The sequence below is a fragment of the Miniopterus schreibersii genome, assembly GCF_964146895.1.
Source record: "Miniopterus schreibersii genome assembly, chromosome: 19".
NCBI lineage: Eukaryota > Metazoa > Chordata > Mammalia > Chiroptera > Miniopteridae > Miniopterus > Miniopterus schreibersii.
In genome coordinates, this window is record NC_138119.1 from 39,839,066 (window position 1) to 39,858,156 (window position 19,091).

The following is a 19,091-nucleotide window of genomic DNA, read 5'->3' on the forward strand; positions in this document are numbered from 1 at the left end:
CCGCTCGGGCGCAGGACGACTAACTCCCCTGCCTGCCGCTTCCAGGTCCTCCCCTCACCCGCCGCTCCGAGCGCGCACGGCCGGGTGGGAGTCCCCGCTCCCGCGGCGCCGCGGGCGGGCGCGCTCACCTGCGGGGCGGGCCGGGCGTCCCGCAGCCGCCGTCTCCCCGCCCCGCGGCGCCGCGGGCGGAGCTGCACCTGGAGGCGGTGAGTCACTCAGCGGAGCGGCGGCCGACTCCTCCAATCGGAGCGCGAAGGGGCGGGGCGCCGGCCAACCGGGCGCGGAGGGCGGGCCGGGGGCGCCACCTGCGGCCGAGCTCGGGCTGCGCGGCCGCGCGCGAAGCTGGGTCTGTCCCGGGGCTTGGCGGCCGCTCGCGTCGGGATCCGGATCGTGATGGGGACGAAGGCGAGAGTCGGGAGGAATCAGTTGCTTCTCTTCACGTCGGTGATTCTGTGTAAGTTCCCGGGGTGTCGGGAAGGGTCGGTGGTCGGGCCCGAGGCTGGAGCGCGGCGCTCCCACGGCCCTGCCCGCGGGCCGGGCGGGCTCCGAAACCGGCGGGCCTCCCCGTCCGCGCCCGCTCCCCGCGTCCCTCCCGCCTCCCGCCTCCCGCCTCCCGCCTCCCGCCTCCCGCCTCCCGCCTCCCGCCTCCCGCGCGGCCGCTCCCCTCCCCCACGCCGGAGGGCCGCGCGGGGTTCCCCGACCCCCGGAGCTGCGGGCTCCGCGCCGCCGGGCCCGCTCGTCCCCGCACACAGGTGAGGGGCCCGCCTCCACGTGCACCTGGGGAGCGCCCCCGGCCACGCCGACGCGCGGCCGCGAGCCTCTTACCCGACCCCCTCGGCCCCTGGGTGCCCCGAAGGGACCCCAGAAATACGACGGAGGAGCCGGGGCGGGCGCAAGAGGTCTGTAGCTTCTCGATCTCTGGGCTGCGAGAAGTGCCTGGGTGCGACGTCTGCGGAGGAGGTAAAACTGCAGTCCGGATTTTCTCAGAAAACGGCATTCCAAGCCCCTCTCCCGAGTGGCGCCCCAGGAGTGAACGCGCACGCGGGGTCGCCGCGGGGCCGGGCTCTGCCCTCCGGCCGTGGGCTCCGTCTGGTTCTCGAGCTTCCTGGGTGTGCCCTCCCCCCCTCGTTTCTGTCGTCCCCCGTGTCACACTCGGGCACCGAAAGAGTTGTGAGGGCCCCCTTCTGAGCTGGGTAGCCCTCTGGTCTTCAGGGAACCGGGAACCGCGCTTCGGAGGCCGCCCGGGAGATGTTGACGAGACAGCGGGTCCTGGGGGTCCCATGTCCGGGGGATGGAGCAACTAGCCCTGTCGCATAAATCAGGCTGGACCTGCGGAGAGGGATTGGGTTAGTGCCCAGCTGCTGGGGCGCCAGGCCGCCGGCCTGGGGTGTAGCCTGGCTTTGCATTATTTGTGATCTTAGGCCAGTAGCTCAGTCTTTTCATCTGTAAAAGAGCAGTAAATTCACCCAGGATAATAGCTACATTACGTCTACTGCAGGGGTGGGGAGGTGGACCTGTAACACCGCCGGCAAAATCATTGGGTCTGGCCCTGCCAAGGCCACTGCAGGCAGCACTCGAAATTCAGTAAGTCTAGGAGCTTTTTTTCATAGCTAATTTTTAAGTTGGTCATTTTGTATGGCCCTGGAATGATGTAAATACCCAAATGGCCCTTGGCAGAAAAAAGGGCCCCGCTCCTGGTCTACATGAAGGCAGTGCTGGGCAGCTGTCATGCCCTTTGGACTTTGTAAGGGTGAGAAAATACCGTTCCTAGTAAAGTAGATCTGAGGAGGCAGGGGAACCTTGATAGATCCAGTGGCAAGAGTGAAAATAAGCAGGGTCTTTTTCTTGAGTGTCTAGTCAGTCCTGTAGCCCTGGGGATGTCAGAAGTATAGACAGATGCCCAGGTGTTCTTTCTTGGGGCTGCTCCAGGGAGAAGGGAGAAGGGTAAGATGCAGCTGACAGTGAAGCAGAGGCCCAAACCCACCCTGGGGAGAGTAGTGGGGAGGGCGGCCCAGACCTGCGGGGACAGTGATCAGAGGCTGAGCACTAGGGACTCAGGCCATGACGCATGTGAATAGGACAGTTTGGGGGGTAACAGCAGGGGGAAAGGGGGAACCTATCTTGGAACTATTGTTTTGCCCTCCACCTTTTACTGCAGTGTGCTGTGTCGTGTCCCCCCCGCCCCCCGCTCCAGGTTTGAGGAACCGCGATGGGTGGGTTTGTGAGTCCTGCTGTTTCCTGCTGATGTTTCTTCTAGCTTTGCTGTTCAGGGTTATGGGAAGCCTCAGAACTGTGGAGGGCGAGTCACTCCTCCTGTCCGCTCCCTCTCCCTCAGGTGAATTTACTCCCAGGAAAGAACTGTTCCCTTGAAACCAGGAACTAGAAAGTAGTGACCGACAACCGGCCTAGCTGGGGCGTGAGTGGTCACAGAATTCCAGTCCCTTTGTCTTTCCCTCTCGTTTCCAGACGCTTTCATCAATGATGACTCTCTTCAGCCTTTGGGATTCCGCCTTGTATGGGGCCACCAGCCTAATTTTGGTTTGGGTTAGAACGGGAATTTCTTGGTGCTTTTAAAAAATGTTTATTTGGAATAGGTTAATATTTTGGTGTGGTTTGAGAATCACAGTGATATTAAAGGTGTGGGAGTGTCACACTCCACCCTGTTCCTGCTCACTGCATACCTCCCTCAGTGTCTTATGTGGCCCTCCAGTGCTCTGTTACACAGATACTTGTGTATGTCACTGTGTGTTTATTTCTTCTCCTTTTTTTACACAGGAAGAGGCATCCTGCCTGTGTACATTCTATGGCATCTTTCATCGTGTTTATTTCGCTGAATGTACCCTGGAGAGCTTTTCTATTGGTATTACAGGTGGTGTGGCCTTGGCCCTTAAGACCCCCTCCCAAGTCAGCTGGGGGGAGGGGCAGGGCACCTTCTCTGTGGACAGAGATGGCTGACAGCCCTGCTCCAGGTGGATTTGAAAGCTGTGCATTTTACATGGCGGCTTGCTTTTCACATTTGTTGGCGTTGAGAAGAGACTTCGGGGATCTCTAAACTCAAACCTGCTTCCTTCTCATAGGTTCAGGAAGGATCAGGGGACCACTGGTCAAATGTAGTTGTGGGAGAGTTTTCAGCGTTTTGAGGGGATTGTGGGAAGCAGTGTGAGTGGACACATACTGGGGTTTTCCAAGCATTGAAAACTCAAGAGTTCATCTGCCTGGAACTCCCTGATAAGCAGGGTTTCTGTCCAAAGTCCGTTGTGTCCATTGTTTCGCTAGGTGGGGGGAGGGCAGGAGGAAGCAGCTGGCTGGCAGGAAGTTTGATCCTGGGCGAGGCCCTGGAGTGCTGGCCAGGCGGGGCAACTTTCCCTGGGAATGGGGAGATGGGTGGGGGAGGGGAGGAGCTGGGCAGGTAGAACTGGAAATTCCGCTGAGAGTAGGCAGGAGAGTGGGGCGGGGAGGGCCCTCCCAGCCTACACTGCCATCACCTCTGTCTGTCATCCTCAGAGGGCTGCTGGTGTCACTGAAAGTGCAGCCAAGGGTGGCTGTTCAGACTTTCATACCTATTGTTGGGCTCACAAAGCTTTCCTCTTACTGAGCATTCCCCTGTCCCACCCGGCCTCCAGGAATGAGGGGTGTGGTGGAGGATGGGCAGGCCGGGGTGGGAGCCGTGCTTTCGAGTTCTGCTCCTCCGGCCATGTCAGATTCATTGTTAACCCAATAAACACTGTTTACAACGTTCCGAGCACGGTGCCAGAGGTCGGGATAAAACAGTGAGTAATACCTGCTATCTGAACAATTAGCCTACGTTAGTAGTAAACTGAGTGCATGTAGCTGGGCCTGCTCCCTCTTCCAAGACTATAGCTCCCTCAGTTGGAGGGTCCTGTGAGGGTCCTAAGTCTAGAGGGGAAGTTTGGATGAACTTGCAGAGAAAACCAGAGGCTGCTCATTCCCATCGGTTCCTCCCCTCCCCTCCCCTCCCCTCCCCTCCCCTCCCCTCCCCTCCCCTCCCCTCCCCTCCCCTCCCCTCCCCTCCCCTCCCCTCCCCTCCCCTCCCCTCCCCTCCCCTCCCCTCCCCTCCCCTCCCCTCCCCTCCCCTCCCCTCCCCTCCCCCTTAAACGCACGAATTCAAACAAAATCATAGCAAGAAAACAACTTAAGGAAAATTCTAATAATCAACAGGCTGTATAGGGAAAACAGAGATTTCTTAACAAAGCAGTAGAAAGAAGCAACTTTTCTGTTGTGGGCTTGACCTGCTCGTAGGAGGGAAGGGTGGGGGTTCTGTTAGGTGTCTGGATGCCTCCACCCTGTGACTGCCTTTTCATCACCTCACCTTCCCTCTGGGCAAAGTGGAGTTAGGAGCTGGGGAGGGTACAAGCATAACTGGGTTTCTCTGTTTCTAAGGATCTAGAGACATACATCAACCAAGGAAAATACAGAGCAGGGGGCACCAGGAGCTGTCAAAATACAAATTGCTTTGAGAATGCAGGATGGAAGAGAGTTGCTTTTTAAAAAGATAAGTTTTTTGTTAAGAAATGATACATGCTCAAAATAGAAAAAATGGGAAAACACAGAGGAACATAGGGAAAATAAAATCATGCGTAATCCCATTATCTAGAGATAAACAATGCTGGTGTTTCCATTCTGTAGTATTCAACTGTGTGGCTATAACAGAATTTACTTAATTGTTCTCCCTTGTTGGGCATTTCGTTTCTTTTTCTTTGCTGTACTTAGCTAGCTGTATTTGGGTCCTTGTACACGCATGTTTAAGTTTACCTTTATGCCTAACTTGGGTTAAGTTTCCCATCTTGCTGTTTGTAGCTCTGTGATTTTGTCAACTGTGTTCAGCCTCAATGTTCTCATCTGTAAAATGGATGATAGCATTAGTGCTTGTCTTGAGGTTTTGGCGAGAATTAATGAGACAGTGGATACCAGGCCCAGATCTAGAGGGTAGGGGTAGAGCTCGGAGTCCTCTGCCATCACTCAGCTGGTCCAGGTAGTCAAGACCTTGCCCAGGTTTGAGAGGAGGGCACTTGGACTGACTCCAGTCACAATGTAAGAAAAGCACACAGATGAGATAAATGTATACATAGGTGTATTTATTTTGGAAAATGCAGTTTCCCACAGTTTTTGTATTACTCAGGTACAAAATGATTTTCAGGCATTGTATCCAGTCTTACAAATTCACACACCACCACCTGAATGTATGAGAACATGCTGTGATTGATTTGGACATTAATGCCGGAATCACCACTTCCCCTCCTCTGTGCCTTACTCACCTTCTCTCCCACTTCCTGCCTCTGTGCCACTTCACCTGCCCACTCTCCTGCTCTCAGCCACAGTGTCTCCAGGCGACCCGTGCTCCCCTTGTCTCGGCCGTTTTTCCTTCCTGGAAGTTTATCGGACTCACATACACACTTCAGGATCTTGATGGTGTAGTCATCTATTTCTTACTCATTTGTTACCTCATCTCACCTTTACAGTTTTATTTAATTATTTGGTGCTTCCCGGTGTGACATTATTTTCATATTTCCTGTTATTCTTTCTTTTTTCTTCTGCTCCAGTAAGTCACGTCCCCCTACCTGTCTCTCCAACCTTGGCGGCAGCAGTTTGCCCTGTGTCTTCTCTTTTCTCATGGACCCTAGAAGAGTTGTTGGTTTTCAGTGTGTTACTTCAGTATGCTTTTTACTTGTTAGAATGGAGCAGTCATTTCCAAGTTCCTTACATGAGAAAGCAGAACTCAGAAGTCTTTGTTCTGTTTTTGAACAAAGAAACACAGAAGCCTAAGCCTCTGGTAGAAACGTGAGCAACTAAATTGTAGAAGTAGGCTGAGGCAGCCATGCTGGTCAACACGCAAGAATTTCCTGTTCTTTTTTTTTTTTTTAATATATCTTTATTGATTTCAGAGAGAGGAAGGGAGAGGGAGATAGATATAGAAACATCAATGATGAATCATTAATCAGCTGCCTCCTGCACACCCCCTACTGGGGATCGAGCCCACAACCCCGGCCTGTGCACTGACCGGCAATCAAACCCTGATCTCCTGGATCCTAGGTCGATGCTCAGCCTCTGAGCTATGCCGGCCAGGCTTTCCTGTTACTCTTAATCTTTTTTGCCTTTGTTTTTATTTTTTTCTTCTTGTGATCTGATTTTCCCCCCTTTTTAATTCCCTTTTCCCACTTTTTTCCTCTAAACTAAAACAATACATAGTTACTTACTATACCAATGTAGAACATAGAAAAGAAAAGCTGCCTGTGGTTTAATCTCAGGTAAATACACTGTCAGGTATTTAGAATCTATTCTTAGAGATTTTTTAAATGTGTACACTCAGGTTATTTTTATTATCTATAAAAAATAGGGTCAGTATTCTCTCCGGCAGCCGGTGTACTAAAATTGGACCAATACAAAGAAGATTAGCATGGCCCCTGCACAAGAATGACCTGCAGATTCGCTCCATGTTTAGTGTAGTGCCTGATGGGTGTCCTCACACCCTTTGATATGAGTCAAATCACATTGGCCTCAATAGCAAAATCATGACTTTTAACTATAAAAATATTCGTTTAAGGCAGTCTGAAATAAAAACAAAGCTGAGTTATACCTGGGTTATTTGTGCTGATATGTTAACTTGCAGTTCCTTTATAAAACTTAAAAAATAAAACAAAAATAGGATCATAGTCTACTTTTTTTGCATTTTGGACATATTTCTACTTTGGGATGGCAATGTGTATTTCTCACCTATTTGTGTCATGTGTCATGTACTAGAGCCAGAATCTGGGTTAGAATCTAGTTCTGCTTGGTGACCTTGAGAAAATGACTTAATTTTTGGGCCCCAGTTAACTTGTGTGAGGTGGGAGCAACAGTGATATTTACCTTATAACACTATTGTGAGGGTGAATGATTTAAACTTTAACGGAAAGGGCTCAGAAGAGTACCTGGCACATAGTAAAGCATTAAAGAAATGTTAACTGCTATTTTTATTTTATTTTAAGTATATCTTTATTGATTTCAGAGAGAGGAAAGGAGAGGGAGAGAGAGAGACAGAAACATCAATGATGAGAGAGTCACTGATCGGCTGCAGCCCGCAACCCGGGCATGTGCCCTGACCAGGAATCGAACCCTGATCGCCTGGATCCTAGGTCGATGCTCAACTGCTGAGCCTCGCTGGCCGGGTGGGCATTAACTCTTTATCAGATATATGATTTGCAAACATTTCCTCCCATTCAGTAGGTTGCCTTTTCATTTTGTTGATAGTTTCCTTTGCTGGGCAGAATGTTGATTCTCTCATTGTGCAGAAACATCACCATGCTGCCTTAAGAATCACTGGGGATTTGAATAGAATGCCCATTGCTGGTGCCCAGCTTAGACAGTTTGATTATTGCGCTTGGCTTCCTTAAGAAAATACCACAGACTGGGTGGATAAGCAACAGTAATTTCTCACCATTCTGGAAGCTGGAAGTTCAAGATCAGCGTCCTGGAAGAGTTGTCTTCTGAAGACTCTGTCCTTGACTTGCAGATGGCCACCCTCTCACTGTCCTTCCCACAGTCCTGTGTGCTTGAGCATCCAGTCAGATTAGATGAGGGCGTGTCCTAAGGGCTTTATTTTAGCGTAATTACCAAGTTAAAGGCCCTGTCTTCAAATGCAGTCACATTTTGAGGTATTGGGGGTAGAGCTTTTACATCGGAATTTTGAGGGAACACAATCCAGTCCATAACAGCCATAAACCGTTTTGAAGATTGCCTCTGCTCTAGCCTGGGGCCTCTGCTAACTTGGGGTCTCCTGGTGCTCTTCTGGCCATGAAGACAATGGGGGTGTTTCAAATGGATGCATTTTTTCACCAATTCCCGCTGCTGAGAGCTTACCTTACAAATTTACAAAGGGCCTGGAACTTTCCCCACATTCAGATCCTCACCCCCCACACCTCCAGGAGATGGTCTCTGCTATTTTCATGCAGACACCTACAGACTGCAGCCCAGGTGCAGAGATCCCTCTGCCGAATGAAAGGGGGAGGTTGCCTCTGTGCAGAGAACTTTCATTCTGTTTCAAAACTATGAGGCAGCCCAGCCAGTGTGGCTCAGTTGTTGAGTATCATCCCATGAACCTGGAGGTCATGGTTTGATTACTGGTCAGGGCGCATGTCCTTGTGGGTTCGGTCCGGAGAAGGGGGAGTGCAGGAGGCAGCCCATCAATGACTCTCTCTGATCATTGATGTTTCTCTCTCTCCCTCTCCCTTCCTCTCTCTGAAATGAATTAAAATATATTTAAAAACAACAGGCCTGGCCAGTTTGACTCAGTGGTTAGTGTTGGCCTGTAGACGGAAGGGTCCCAGGTTCGATTCCCGCCAAGGGCATGCACCTAAGTTGCACATTCGATCCCTGGCCCGGTTGGGGCGGGTAAGGGAGGCAAACAATTGATGTTTCTCTCTCTCTCTCTTCCACTTTCTGAAAAGCAAAGGGAAAAATATCCTCCGGCGAGGATTAAAAACAAAAACAACAAAAAAACAAAAACTATGAAGCAAATTTGAAAACATTTAATTTTAAGTTATGAAGCTAAGTTTTAAAAAAGATAAATAGAACACATTTTTTCGCCCGAGAACTGAACAGTTGGAAAAAAACACACAAACCTTTGCTAGTATTAAACTGTTTTAAACATTGGGTTTTAAATCAAGCTTGTTTTTTCTTTACCTGGGCACGAACAGTCTTCCAGTTTGAAAAATGGGCTTATGTTTGCAGATAAACCTTAACAAGTAGATGCTGTTGGGAACGTCTGCCGTGACCCGATTTGAGGCTCTGTTTGTTGCACACTCGGATCAGGCATCCAACGTCGTGCTGAGTGCTCAAAACACTAAATGACATGGGTCCCTGGTCCCTGGAGTTTACCGTCCGGTAGAGAGATACCTGGGCACAGACGATGTTCGGATGTGGGACATGCTTTGACAGTGTCTTGCACTGGGTAGTGGAAGCCTTTGCTCTGCTGAGGGCAGGTTGTTTTCTGGAAAATAACATGGGTGGAGAAAGGGGAAGGGGCCTGGGGCCTGTGTGGTAGGAGCAGTGTGTTGTGAAACAGCTCAGCTTCTCTGGAACTGGATGCAGGTGTGTGTTCGTTTTAACCCTCACCGGAGGACATTTTTTTCCATTGCTTTTCGGAGAGTGGAGGGAAAGGAGAGAGAGAGAAACATGGATGTGAAAGAGACACATCGATTGGTTGCCTCCTGCATGCGCCCCGACTGGGGCCAGGGGGTTGAGCCTAAAACTGAGCCATTAGAATCAAACCCAGGACCCTTCACTCTGAGGGCTGACACTCTAACCACTGAGCACCGGTCAGGGCCTGGATGCAGCTTTTTATTGCTGGGGGGTAAATTGGAAGAGCTGAGAGGGTGATGAGGATGGATGATAAGCTTATCACCAGGTCAAGCAGTGTGGGAATTCTTGCCGTGCTGAACAATTGGGGTGTTACAGGCCCTGTGGAAGCCTGGAAAGCTTGAAGCCACTGTTCGATTGGCACTTTGGGAAGGCACATCGCCTATTACCCAAAGACCAAGGTGGTTGTAGGGGTGACACGGTGGTCTGTGTAGTGTGCTCACGGCAGTGCTTGGCATATAATAAGTGCTCAGTAAATGGTAGCTCTTCCTCGGCGGTGGAACAGAGGGTGGGTTTGGGTTGAATGAGATTAAAGGAGGAGAGAAGCCAGTCAGAGAACAGTTGGAATTCCTCAGATGGTGATGGCACTAAAAAGCAGTAGCAGGAATGGAGAGAAGGGGCCAGCTTGAGGGAGATTTGGGAGATGGCATTGTAAAGCTTGGTGTTTGACTAAGAGTGTAGGACAGATGGTGGTGGCCTGAAGGTGACCAGGTAAACGATTGCTGACCTGGAGAGAGGAGAAGAGAGAGGTAGTGGTAGTGGGGGATGGTGAGCAGTGTGAGATTGTAGGAGGGGGTGGTGGGAAGTCTATGCCCACATCAGGAGGCCCAGGGGTGGGAGTCTGCAGCTCAGGTGAGAGGTAGTGGCTGGAGCTGACCGGGGGTGGGTGTAGATGGACTTTGGGCTGCATTTCCTGGATTTTGGGCTGCATTTCCTGGAGGATGTGGAGAGGAGAAAAGGCCCAGGATGGAGTGCTGGGATCACTCATTGAGGGATGGACAGAGGGAGTGAAGTTCAAGGAGGAGAGTAAGACAGAACTCTGAGGAGGGTGGTCGATCGGCAGGGCAAATGTCCTACAAAGGCCACAGAAGGTAACTGGAAAAGCAAATACTGCATGTTCTTGATTCTAAGACTATTTTAATGTTTTGGAAATTAGGATGTTATTTACAGCTTGTGTATATGTTTAATTTTCCCCCAAGAAGCTCTTACTAAATCGATGTTATATCTTATAATCAGGGCATCTTAGAATTGAGAAGTATGATGGCTGGTGACCTCAATAAAAGCAATTTTAATTCGGATGTCAGAGCCGAAGCCATGCTGGAGTAGGTGGGGTGGTAAATTGGTGTGTTGCCCGGAAACAATGTGTAGACAACTTCCTGAAGAAGTTTGGAGAGAAAGGGAAAAGAGGATTCCAGCTAGAGAGAGGTACAAGATTAAGTGAAGTTTTCTGTATGTGAAAGGGCCGAAAGCCTATTGACTGATGCCTTTGACTTTGTGGCTTTTCTTGCTGTGAAGTTAGAGTAAATGAAACATCACAACGGAAAGGATGTGATGTTTTTTCAGTTCCGGTGTGTAGACATTGGTGTATGTGCAGTGTGCCAGGTACAGGTTCAAGGTCAAGGGCAAAAGGGGCCAAACCACCAACTTTCACCGTACACAAAAATAAACTCAAAATGGATAAAAGACTTAAATGTAAGTCACAAAACCATAAAAATTATGGAAGAAAACATAGGCAGTAAAATCACAGACATCCCACGTAGTGGACTTTTCACTGATACAACTCTTAGGGCAAGAGAAACAAAAGAAAAAATAAACATGCGACTACATCAAACCAAAAAGCTTCTGCACAGCAAAAGAAAACAGCCTCAAAATACAAAGGAACCCACGGTCTGGGAAAACATATTTGCCCAGGATGCATCTGATAAGGGGCTAATTTCCAAAGTGTACAAAGAACTCATACTGCTCAGCAAGAGGAAGACAAACAACCCAATTAAGAAATGGGTGAAGGACCTGAACAGACACTTCTCCAAAGAGGACATACGGATGGCCAAGAGACATATGAGAAAATGCTCAACGTCGCTAATCATCAGAGATGCAAATTGAAACCATAATGAGGTGTCACTTCACACCTGTCAGAATGGCTCCATCAACAAATCAACAAACGACATGTGCTGGCGAGGGTGTGGAGAAAGGGGGACCTAGTACCCTGCTAGTGGGAATGCAGACTGGGGCAGCCACTGTGGAAAACAGCATGGAAGTTCCTCAAAAAATTAAAAATGGAGCTGTTTGACCCAGTGATTCCACTCCTAGGAATGTATCCTAAGGATCCTGAAACACTAATCAGAAAGAATATATGCACCCGGATGTTCACAGCAGCACAGTTCACAATAGCTAAGATCTGGAAACAGCCCAAGTGCCCATCAGTAGGTGAGTGGATAAAAAAGCTGTGGGACATTCACACCATGGAATACTACGCAGCTGTAAAGAAGAAGAATCTCGTGCCCTTTGGGACAGTATGGATGGACCTGGAGAGTATTATGCTGAGTGAAATACGCCAGGCAGAGAAAGACAAGCATCACATGATCTCGCTTATATGTGGAATCTAAAGAACTTAATAAACAGCTGAACAGAATAGATTCAATGACATGGAAGCATGGATGAGACTGACGAATGTCAGAGGGATGGAGGAGGGCGGGTGGGTGGAGGGGGAGAGAGTAACCGAAGAACTTATATACATATATGCACAACCCAAGGACATGGACAGTGGTGGGGAGAGGGACTGGGGAGGGGGGAGGGATGGGGTGGAACGGGGCATTGGGGAGAAAAAAGGACAACTGTAATATTTTAAACAAAAATAAAATTTAAAAAAAAAGGGGGGGGCGAGATGAGGCAAAGGAGTGGTGAGGAGGTGGGCAGGAGACCATGGGTGCCTGTGTGGGGGGGTGCCTCCCTTCGCTCGCTGGCCTGTCTGTGAGTTACGCTGATGAGGAGAGATGGTTTGGTGGGCTGGAGTATGAGACTTTTTCAGGTGGTATTTATATTTATTTATGTCTGTTTGAAGAAAACATTGAATTCAAAAGAAGTGTGTGCAGAAGGAGCTATGGGCGGATGATGGTGAAAGAAGCTATAATAGTTATTTGATGCTTCCTATGGGTCAAACATTGTTTTAAGTACTTTGTATGAACTTGTTTAACTCTCAGCAACAGCCTTTTTTTTTTTTTTTTTAATATATCTTTATTGATTTCAGAGAGGGGAAGGGAGAGGGAGAGAGATTCATTGATCGGCTACCTCCTGTACGCCTCCTGCTGGGGATCAAGCTGGCAACCTGGGCATGTACCCTGACCGGTAATAGAACCATGACCTTCTGCATCCTACGTCGATGCTCAACCACTGAGCCATGCAGGGCCGGGTGCAACAGCCTTTTGATATAGAAACAGTGTTTATCCCCTTTTTACAAATGGGCAAACTTAGGTTGAAAGTGACCAAGTGGCTTGCCCGGGTTGCACAGACTATTCAGTAACAGATGGGGTTTGAATGCAAGCAGTCTGGTCCCAGTAGCTGGTTGGGGAATGAGAAAAGGGGGCTGGACCAGGATGGCCAAGAAGTCTTGTGTTGATAGGAAGGGCGTGGTGATGAGGCTGGATGAGTCCTGGCCGGATGCAGAGCTACAGAGGGTGCTGAGTATTGTTAGGCAGGCCATGGGGGCAGCAGACGCCTATGGTATCGGTGTGACTCCTGAGTGTGTTTTGGACCCAGTTATCTGAGAGGACTCAAAAGGGAACTTTAGCTAAAGGATTTTTGTTTGTTTGTTTGTTTAGTGTTGCCCTTTATTTCAAAGGCTAGTTTTCAGTTTAATTATGTTCTTTATTTGGGTGGTGCCATAGGTTGGGTTTTTGGGAAGCTGACTCTGTGATGTCAGTTATTGTACTAAGACATTTATTACGGAGTGCTCTTGGGATCCACATCTGTGGGAAGGAGAGAAGGAAGCAGAATCAGCAAGAGAAGTCCCCAGAAGGCTTCGGACAGCTCCTGCAGTGTTGCGGAGAAGGGGCTTCGTACATCTGTCCTCTGTCGATTTGACATTAAAGTGTAATGCCAAATATACAGATACAGGGTAATATTTTTAGAAAGACTTTATAAGTCAGATGGGCCTGGCTTAAAAGAATGGTATTTTATTGCAGAGTTTGTCTCCATTACACCAGTGGCTTTTCTGAGAAACAGTGTGGTTTGTAAAAGTAAGGGGAAACGGAGTGTAGGAGTGAGCTGGGAAAGCTGGGGCCAGTTGGAAGACAGTTAATTTTCTCATCTGTAAAATGGAGGGGGGGAAGACTTATCCAGATTAATTCACAGTGTTTGTCAAATCAAAATAAATGTACATAGACATTAATGCCAGAGAGAGAGAAACTGAAAGAGTTTAGAGAGCATCTAGTTCATACCTTCATAGTTCAGATGAGCAAAGGGAGCCTCAGAGGTTAAGGGACCATGCTTAGTTATGTAATAAAGGGAAAATACACTTGTATGTATGAGATGTGTTTGTGTTTATCTAAGAAGGCAGGACTGTGACTTAAGGCTACAAGTAAAGCTTCATGAGTTTGCCTGTTGAGAACAGGAATGAATGTAATTGTGTCAGTGCCCCCCTCTCTCCCAGTATCCTGGTCCCTGGGGCTTATGTGAGGGGTGGCCCCTCCTGTGAAGTTTCTGCCTCCTCTTACCTAGCTATTTAATTAGCCTTGCTCTCTGCCCCTCCCCACCCCCACCATAAACCATCTTTCCTTGTCCTTTGGTCAGGGGGAGATGCTGATGAAATGATCTGAGCCCAACTTGGTCCCGACTTCATCTCAGAACCAGCTATGTGACCCGAAGCATGTCACCTTCCTTGTGTAAATTGGGATAATAGTACCTGTCCTCTGGTCTATCATGCTTGTTTAAGGATCAGGCGATATCATGTATGTGGAAAACATGCTGAAATACACCAGATATGGTGTATTTCACAAATGCCGAGAAGCCTCCCCCTGTCCCGCTGTCTTCCTGCCAGGATTGTGGATAAGTGGCTGCGATTGTTGAGAAGCTGTCTGTGAACCTTGAAGAGCCGCTGGGGAAGCTGCTCTCGGCTACTGGGAATCCAATTAGATTACTGGGAGTGACGGCAGAGGGGGGCGGGGGGATAAAAAATGAAATAAGTTGCATTTGAAAGAAATATTTTATTTCTACTGATAAAAGAAGTATTGACCTGCAGTTGTAGCAAAAAGCATTTGGAGAACATTATTTAAGATATCAGCCAGAGGGTGAGACCGGCAGGAGCTTGGGATCTCTGCATGGAAAGGCCCAGCCTCAATGCCTTTGCCAGGCTTCTCTGTCCACTCCTGACAGGACCACCTCTCCTCCTCAGGCTCACTGGCGCTGGGCAGGGGAAAGGTGTACACTTCTAGTCCTGAAGTCAAAGTTCCTGAGAATAAACGTGAGTTGAGAGGGGCTGTGGAGGGGAGGGGAGTGGAGTCAGTGGATGTCTCTGGCTCTGATGACTGTCCTGTCCTCTCCATTTGTCACTGCCTCTTCCTCCCACTCATGTGGATGTTGTCTGCAGCTGCCAAGCTGCCTTGCACCTACTCGGACTTCTCCTCGCCCCGAGTGGAGTGGAAGTTTGCTCAAGGTGACATCACGAGCCTCGTTTGCTATAACAACAAGATCACAGGTGAGTCCTCCACCTGGGGTAGATCTGCCTGGATTCCAGGGAGGGGCACACCCGGGGCTCAAGTCCCTATGGCCTTCCCACCTCCCTTCCTGGGTGCCTTGGTGCCATCATCACCAGCTTCTGTCAGCTCTCCAGCTCCCTCTACCCTGGTTTCCTCTCCCCACAGCTCCCTTTGAAGACCGAGTCACCTTCTCAAATACTGGCATCACCTTCCACTCAGTGACCCGGAAGGACACGGGGATGTATACGTGCATGGTCTCTGATGAAGGCGGTACCGCTTATGGGGAGGTCAGCGTCCAGCTCATTGTGCTTGGTATGTGCCATGAGTCTTCTGTTCAGTCTTGGAATCATTTGCTTCCCCCAATGCTTTGTAGGCTCTACTGAGCCTTGGAGCTCATTGATGGTGCAGATATTCTCGGGTGGGGAACTCAGAGTCACATTGCTGACAGAGAGGGAGGGAGGGAGGGCAGGCAGCCAGAGCTGGTAGCTGGGGTGTCACCCTTATCAGCTACTTAGCCTCCCAGCAGCCCTTCCTGCCCTGTGATCAGCACCTTCTGTCCTTTCCAGTGCCTCCATCCAAACCCACAGTCAACATCCCCTCCTCTGCCACCATTGGGAGCCGGGCAGTGCTGACCTGCTCAGAGACAGATGGTTCCCCACCCTCTGAGTACCTCTGGTATAGGGATGGGACCCTGATGCCCCTGGAGCCCAAGAGAAGTCGTGTCTTCAGCAACTCTTCCTACAGCCTGAACCCCAAGACAGGGGAGCTGGTATGGATGGGTGGGCGTGAGTGGGGTGGGGGACTCTGAAAGTGGGGAGGAAGAGCAGGCAGCAAGGTGAGCGGGGTGTTGGTCCCCTGGCATAGAAGGTAGGGGCTGGCTTCTTTGGGTAGGGTGTGGATGTGTTTTCTGCCCTCAGGTCTTTGATCCCGTCACAGCCTCCGATACTGGAGAGTACACCTGCCAGGCACAGAATGGGTATGGAGCACCCATGATGTCCGACGCTGTGCGCATGGAGGCAGGTGAGCATGGGCAGGTGGGGCAGGGGCTAGAGCTCAGACTTGACGTGGGGCTTGGGGTCTGCTTTTTGCGCTGGCTTGGGCGGTGTAGTGGGAACCATGCGTGAGCGTTCGTGTGCCTGACCTCTCATCTGCACCTCATAGTGGAGCTGAACGTGGGAGGCATTGTGGCAGCTGTCCTGGTAACACTCATTCTCCTTGGAGGCTTGATTTTCGGCATCTGGTTCGCCTATAGCCGAGGCTACTTTGATAGTAAGTACTTGCCCTCAAAGGCTCTCCTTCCTGCTGTCCCCATGTCAGGGCTCAGTCCTGGGTGCTGTGTGAGTGCTGTCCCTGACGCTGAGCCCATGGGTGCAGGCTCCTCTCCAAGGGAGCCCTGCTGCCCACTCCTCAGAGCTATGTGCTGGTTCCTGCCCTCCATCCTGCTGATCCTCACGGTGTATTTCTTCTCTTTCAGGAAAGAAGAAAGGGTGAGTGAGGGGCTGCGCTGGGGTCTCCAAGCCTGAGACATGGATGTGTTGGCGTGATACTGAGATGGGCCCAAGGAAAGGGGGTTGCAGGTGGAGGCCACCGCCTGGTGGGAGACATCTGAGTTCCTACCTGTTCATCAAGGCTCTGAGCTGTCCTTTCTCCCTCTCCCCACCACGTTCCCACACCGAGAACTCATGACTCTGTAAAGTTCTCAGTTCTGACGTCAAAAGTTGGCGAGCGAGGTTAAGGAGAGGGACTCGGGGTCTGAATGTGTCTTCTGGCTTGTCTACAGGACCGAGAGTAAGAAGGTCATTTACAGCCAGCCCACTGCCCGAAGTGAAGTGAGTGTCCTGGCTTGAGGGAGGGCTCTCCAGCCTGTGTTATGTGTTCAGGGGGTTATGAGCTAAAGAAGACTAGAGAGTTGACTGGGTGCTTCATTTCCCCAGGGGGAATTCCGACAGACCTCGTCATTCCTGGTGTGACCCTCGTGTCCTGTGTCTGGCCTTGCTCGGGTGCTACCAGACTCTCGCCCTGGAGTCTGCAATTTCACTGGATGCCTTGTTTATCTTCTGGCCCCACAGGGCCCCCTTGTGTCTTCACTGGGGTGTGTTTTTAATAATGTCGGCTATGAGCCCCTGTCCTTCGTCCCCTCCTCTCCCTGCGCTGCTGAGTGGCCTGGACGTGTGTGAAGCTTTCATTCCCTGTCCCTACGTGGGATCCAGCAGGCGTCTGGCGATGCCTGTTGGTTTCCTTTCCATGGAGACGGCAGGAGTGGAGGGCACGCACCTCCCCACCCCTCCTGTGTGCAGTGGCCCTAGAGTAGGGGTATCCTCGGCTCCTTCCTCCCACACTGAGGACCAGCACCAGCTGTTCTAGAGTGGGGATGGAGACAAGCAGCTGAAACGGTTGTTTGGTGATGACATCAGTCTCTTCCATCTCTGTCTTCCCTGGGAAGTCCACTGGGTCCTCCTGCACTGTCCTGCACATGAGCAGACTGAGACCAGCGGTGTCTGTAGGAAACACGGGAGCCTGGGCTGTGGAGAGTATAGTAAGCTTCGGGGGACGTGAAGAAGAATTTCAAAAGTACTGACCTATGGGAAAAGCTGGAGCTGGTAGCTGAACAACTGGACAGACTTCCAGCTGTGGCTGCGAGCAGCGTGTGTGGCTTCAGCTCTGGACAGGAGTGTGTGTTGGAGGGCTTCCTAGCTCTTTGGTGAGATTGTGTTTGTGTGTGTTTGGATGTTGCTGGAAATAAAAACTTGGTTTGTTGAAGCTTCTTGTTGTGAGTGGGAGAGAGAGGTTCTTTGGCTCCTTCTTTGTACAAACAAGGAAATACCTACAACCCTGCTTCCCAGCAACCTGGGCTGGCCCCAGCTCCCTGCCCCACCCTTCCTGGTTCCTGTCTCCAGGCTGAGCTTCCGGAACCTATGCCCCTCATTCCAGAGCCCTCTTGTGGCTGCCCCCCCTGCTGGCAAGGGCTCCTCTGCAAGGCAGTGCTGGGCTTTCTGATCACCCCCTAGGGGAGCAAGTGCCCGCCCTCCGCCTCTGCCAACCAGATGCATTAATAGACTTCTCCGGGCTACAGGAAAAAGTGCTCCAGACCCCACGGCTGGATTTCTCAAATGTTTGGAGAACTACATCTTTAGCAGGTGTTTATAGTAGTTACTACTAGTTAATTTTACTTAGTGGGGTGGGTGTTTAAGGAAAAGATCACTTGAGAGGAGGGTGAGTGTGTGTGTGTGTGTGAGGGAGAGGGCGCAGCCTGCCCGGCCTCCCCTTGCTCTTCCCACTCCAGCCCTTCTTGTTCTTAAATTACTGTTTCCCCACCCACCAGCACCCAGTCTACTGAATAACTAGCAAATACGGGCTTTTCTAGCATCGATTTTGCTTTATTGCTGTGGAGGATTCCAAGCACCACTTTGCCACATTCTGCTGCCTTGCTTGGAAACCCCAGACAGCTGAGTTTTCTACACAGGATCCAAAAGGCAAAACCACCACCAGGTCAGGGTCACGAGCCAATAAACAGGTTTCCACATGGAGATAAAAGTCTAATTAGGCAGTGAAAACAGATGAAGAAATGGTTCAGTAGGAAAGGCAAGTGTGCCCCAGGTCTGCGTCGGGCTGGAGTGAGGAGGCTCGGGGGGCCTGAGGCTCCCCCATCCCTTGCTGGTAGGAGTCGGCGGCTGCCAGCCTTGGAATTGACCCCTGAGGCTTACAACAGCCCCTCGTGGAATGTCAAAACCAATTTTTGTAATAAATGTTTATTTTTCACATGGAATTTGTTTAAATCCTGAAGTGCTACATTCAAAGAATTGGGACGCCCAGGGTTAGTTATTCATTCGAAATCCTCCTGATGGTCTTACTGAGACGTGCGTGGCCGTCCTCACGGCTGGTCAGCCACACCTCGGGCGACCGGCCTGGCCGGCCGGGTGACTGCGGGGCAGCGCCCGGGCGGGGGCGGGCGCGGGGCGGGGTGGCTGCGGGGCAGCGGGCGGGGGCGGGCGCGGGGCGGGCGCGGGGCGGGCGCGGGGCGGGCGCGGGGCGGGGTGGCTGCGGAGCAGCGGGCGGGGGGGCGGGGCGGGCGCGGGGCGGGGTGGCTGCGGGGCAGCGGGCGGGGGGGCGGGGCGGGCGGGGGGGCGGGGCGGGCGCGGGGCGGGGTGGCTGCGGGGCAGCGCCCGGGCGGGGCGCGGGGCGCGGGGCGGGGGTGAAGCGCGGCGGTAAGGGCGTGTTCACCGCGGAGCAAGGCCAGAGGAGGAAGGTGCGGGAGTGCCGGGC

The 19,091-nt window shown here is 51.2% G+C and overlaps 1 protein-coding gene across 3 annotated transcripts; it reads left to right on the forward strand.

Moving 5' to 3' along the window:
* Positions 1-282: 282 nt before the first annotated feature.
* On the forward strand, positions 283-18,587 carry F11R (F11 receptor). Of its 3 annotated transcripts, XM_081120850.1 has the most exons (10): positions 283-454; positions 14,525-14,593; positions 14,720-14,827; positions 14,994-15,140; positions 15,395-15,597; positions 15,746-15,848; positions 15,990-16,097; positions 16,303-16,315; positions 16,609-16,657; positions 16,763-18,587. In XM_081120850.1, exons 1-10 carry the CDS (start codon positions 394-396, stop codon positions 16,796-16,798), a joined length of 897 nt encoding a protein of 298 aa, XP_080976976.1. In that variant the 5' UTR covers positions 283-393; the 3' UTR covers positions 16,799-18,587. The 3 variants fall into 3 exon arrangements, with proteins under 3 accessions (XP_080976976.1, XP_080976977.1, XP_080976978.1); XM_081120851.1 differs by lacking the exon at positions 16,303-16,315 and having other exon boundaries at positions 15,990-16,101; XM_081120852.1 differs by lacking the exon at positions 16,303-16,315 and having other exon boundaries at positions 313-454.
* Positions 18,588-19,091: the final 504 nt, after the last annotated feature.

Excerpts from the sequence above, each read along its gene's own strand:
- F11R (XM_081120852.1), top strand. The coding sequence starts at position 394 with ATGGGGACGAAGGCGAGAGTCGGGAGGAATCAGTTGCTTCTCTTCACG. Across the intron at positions 455-14,524 it reads CTTCACGTCGGTGATTCTGT|GCTCACTGGCGCTGGGCAGG; the intron begins GTAAGTTCCCGG and ends TCTCCTCCTCAG. Across the intron at positions 15,598-15,745 it reads ACCCCAAGACAGGGGAGCTG|GTCTTTGATCCCGTCACAGC; the intron begins GTATGGATGGGT and ends TTCTGCCCTCAG.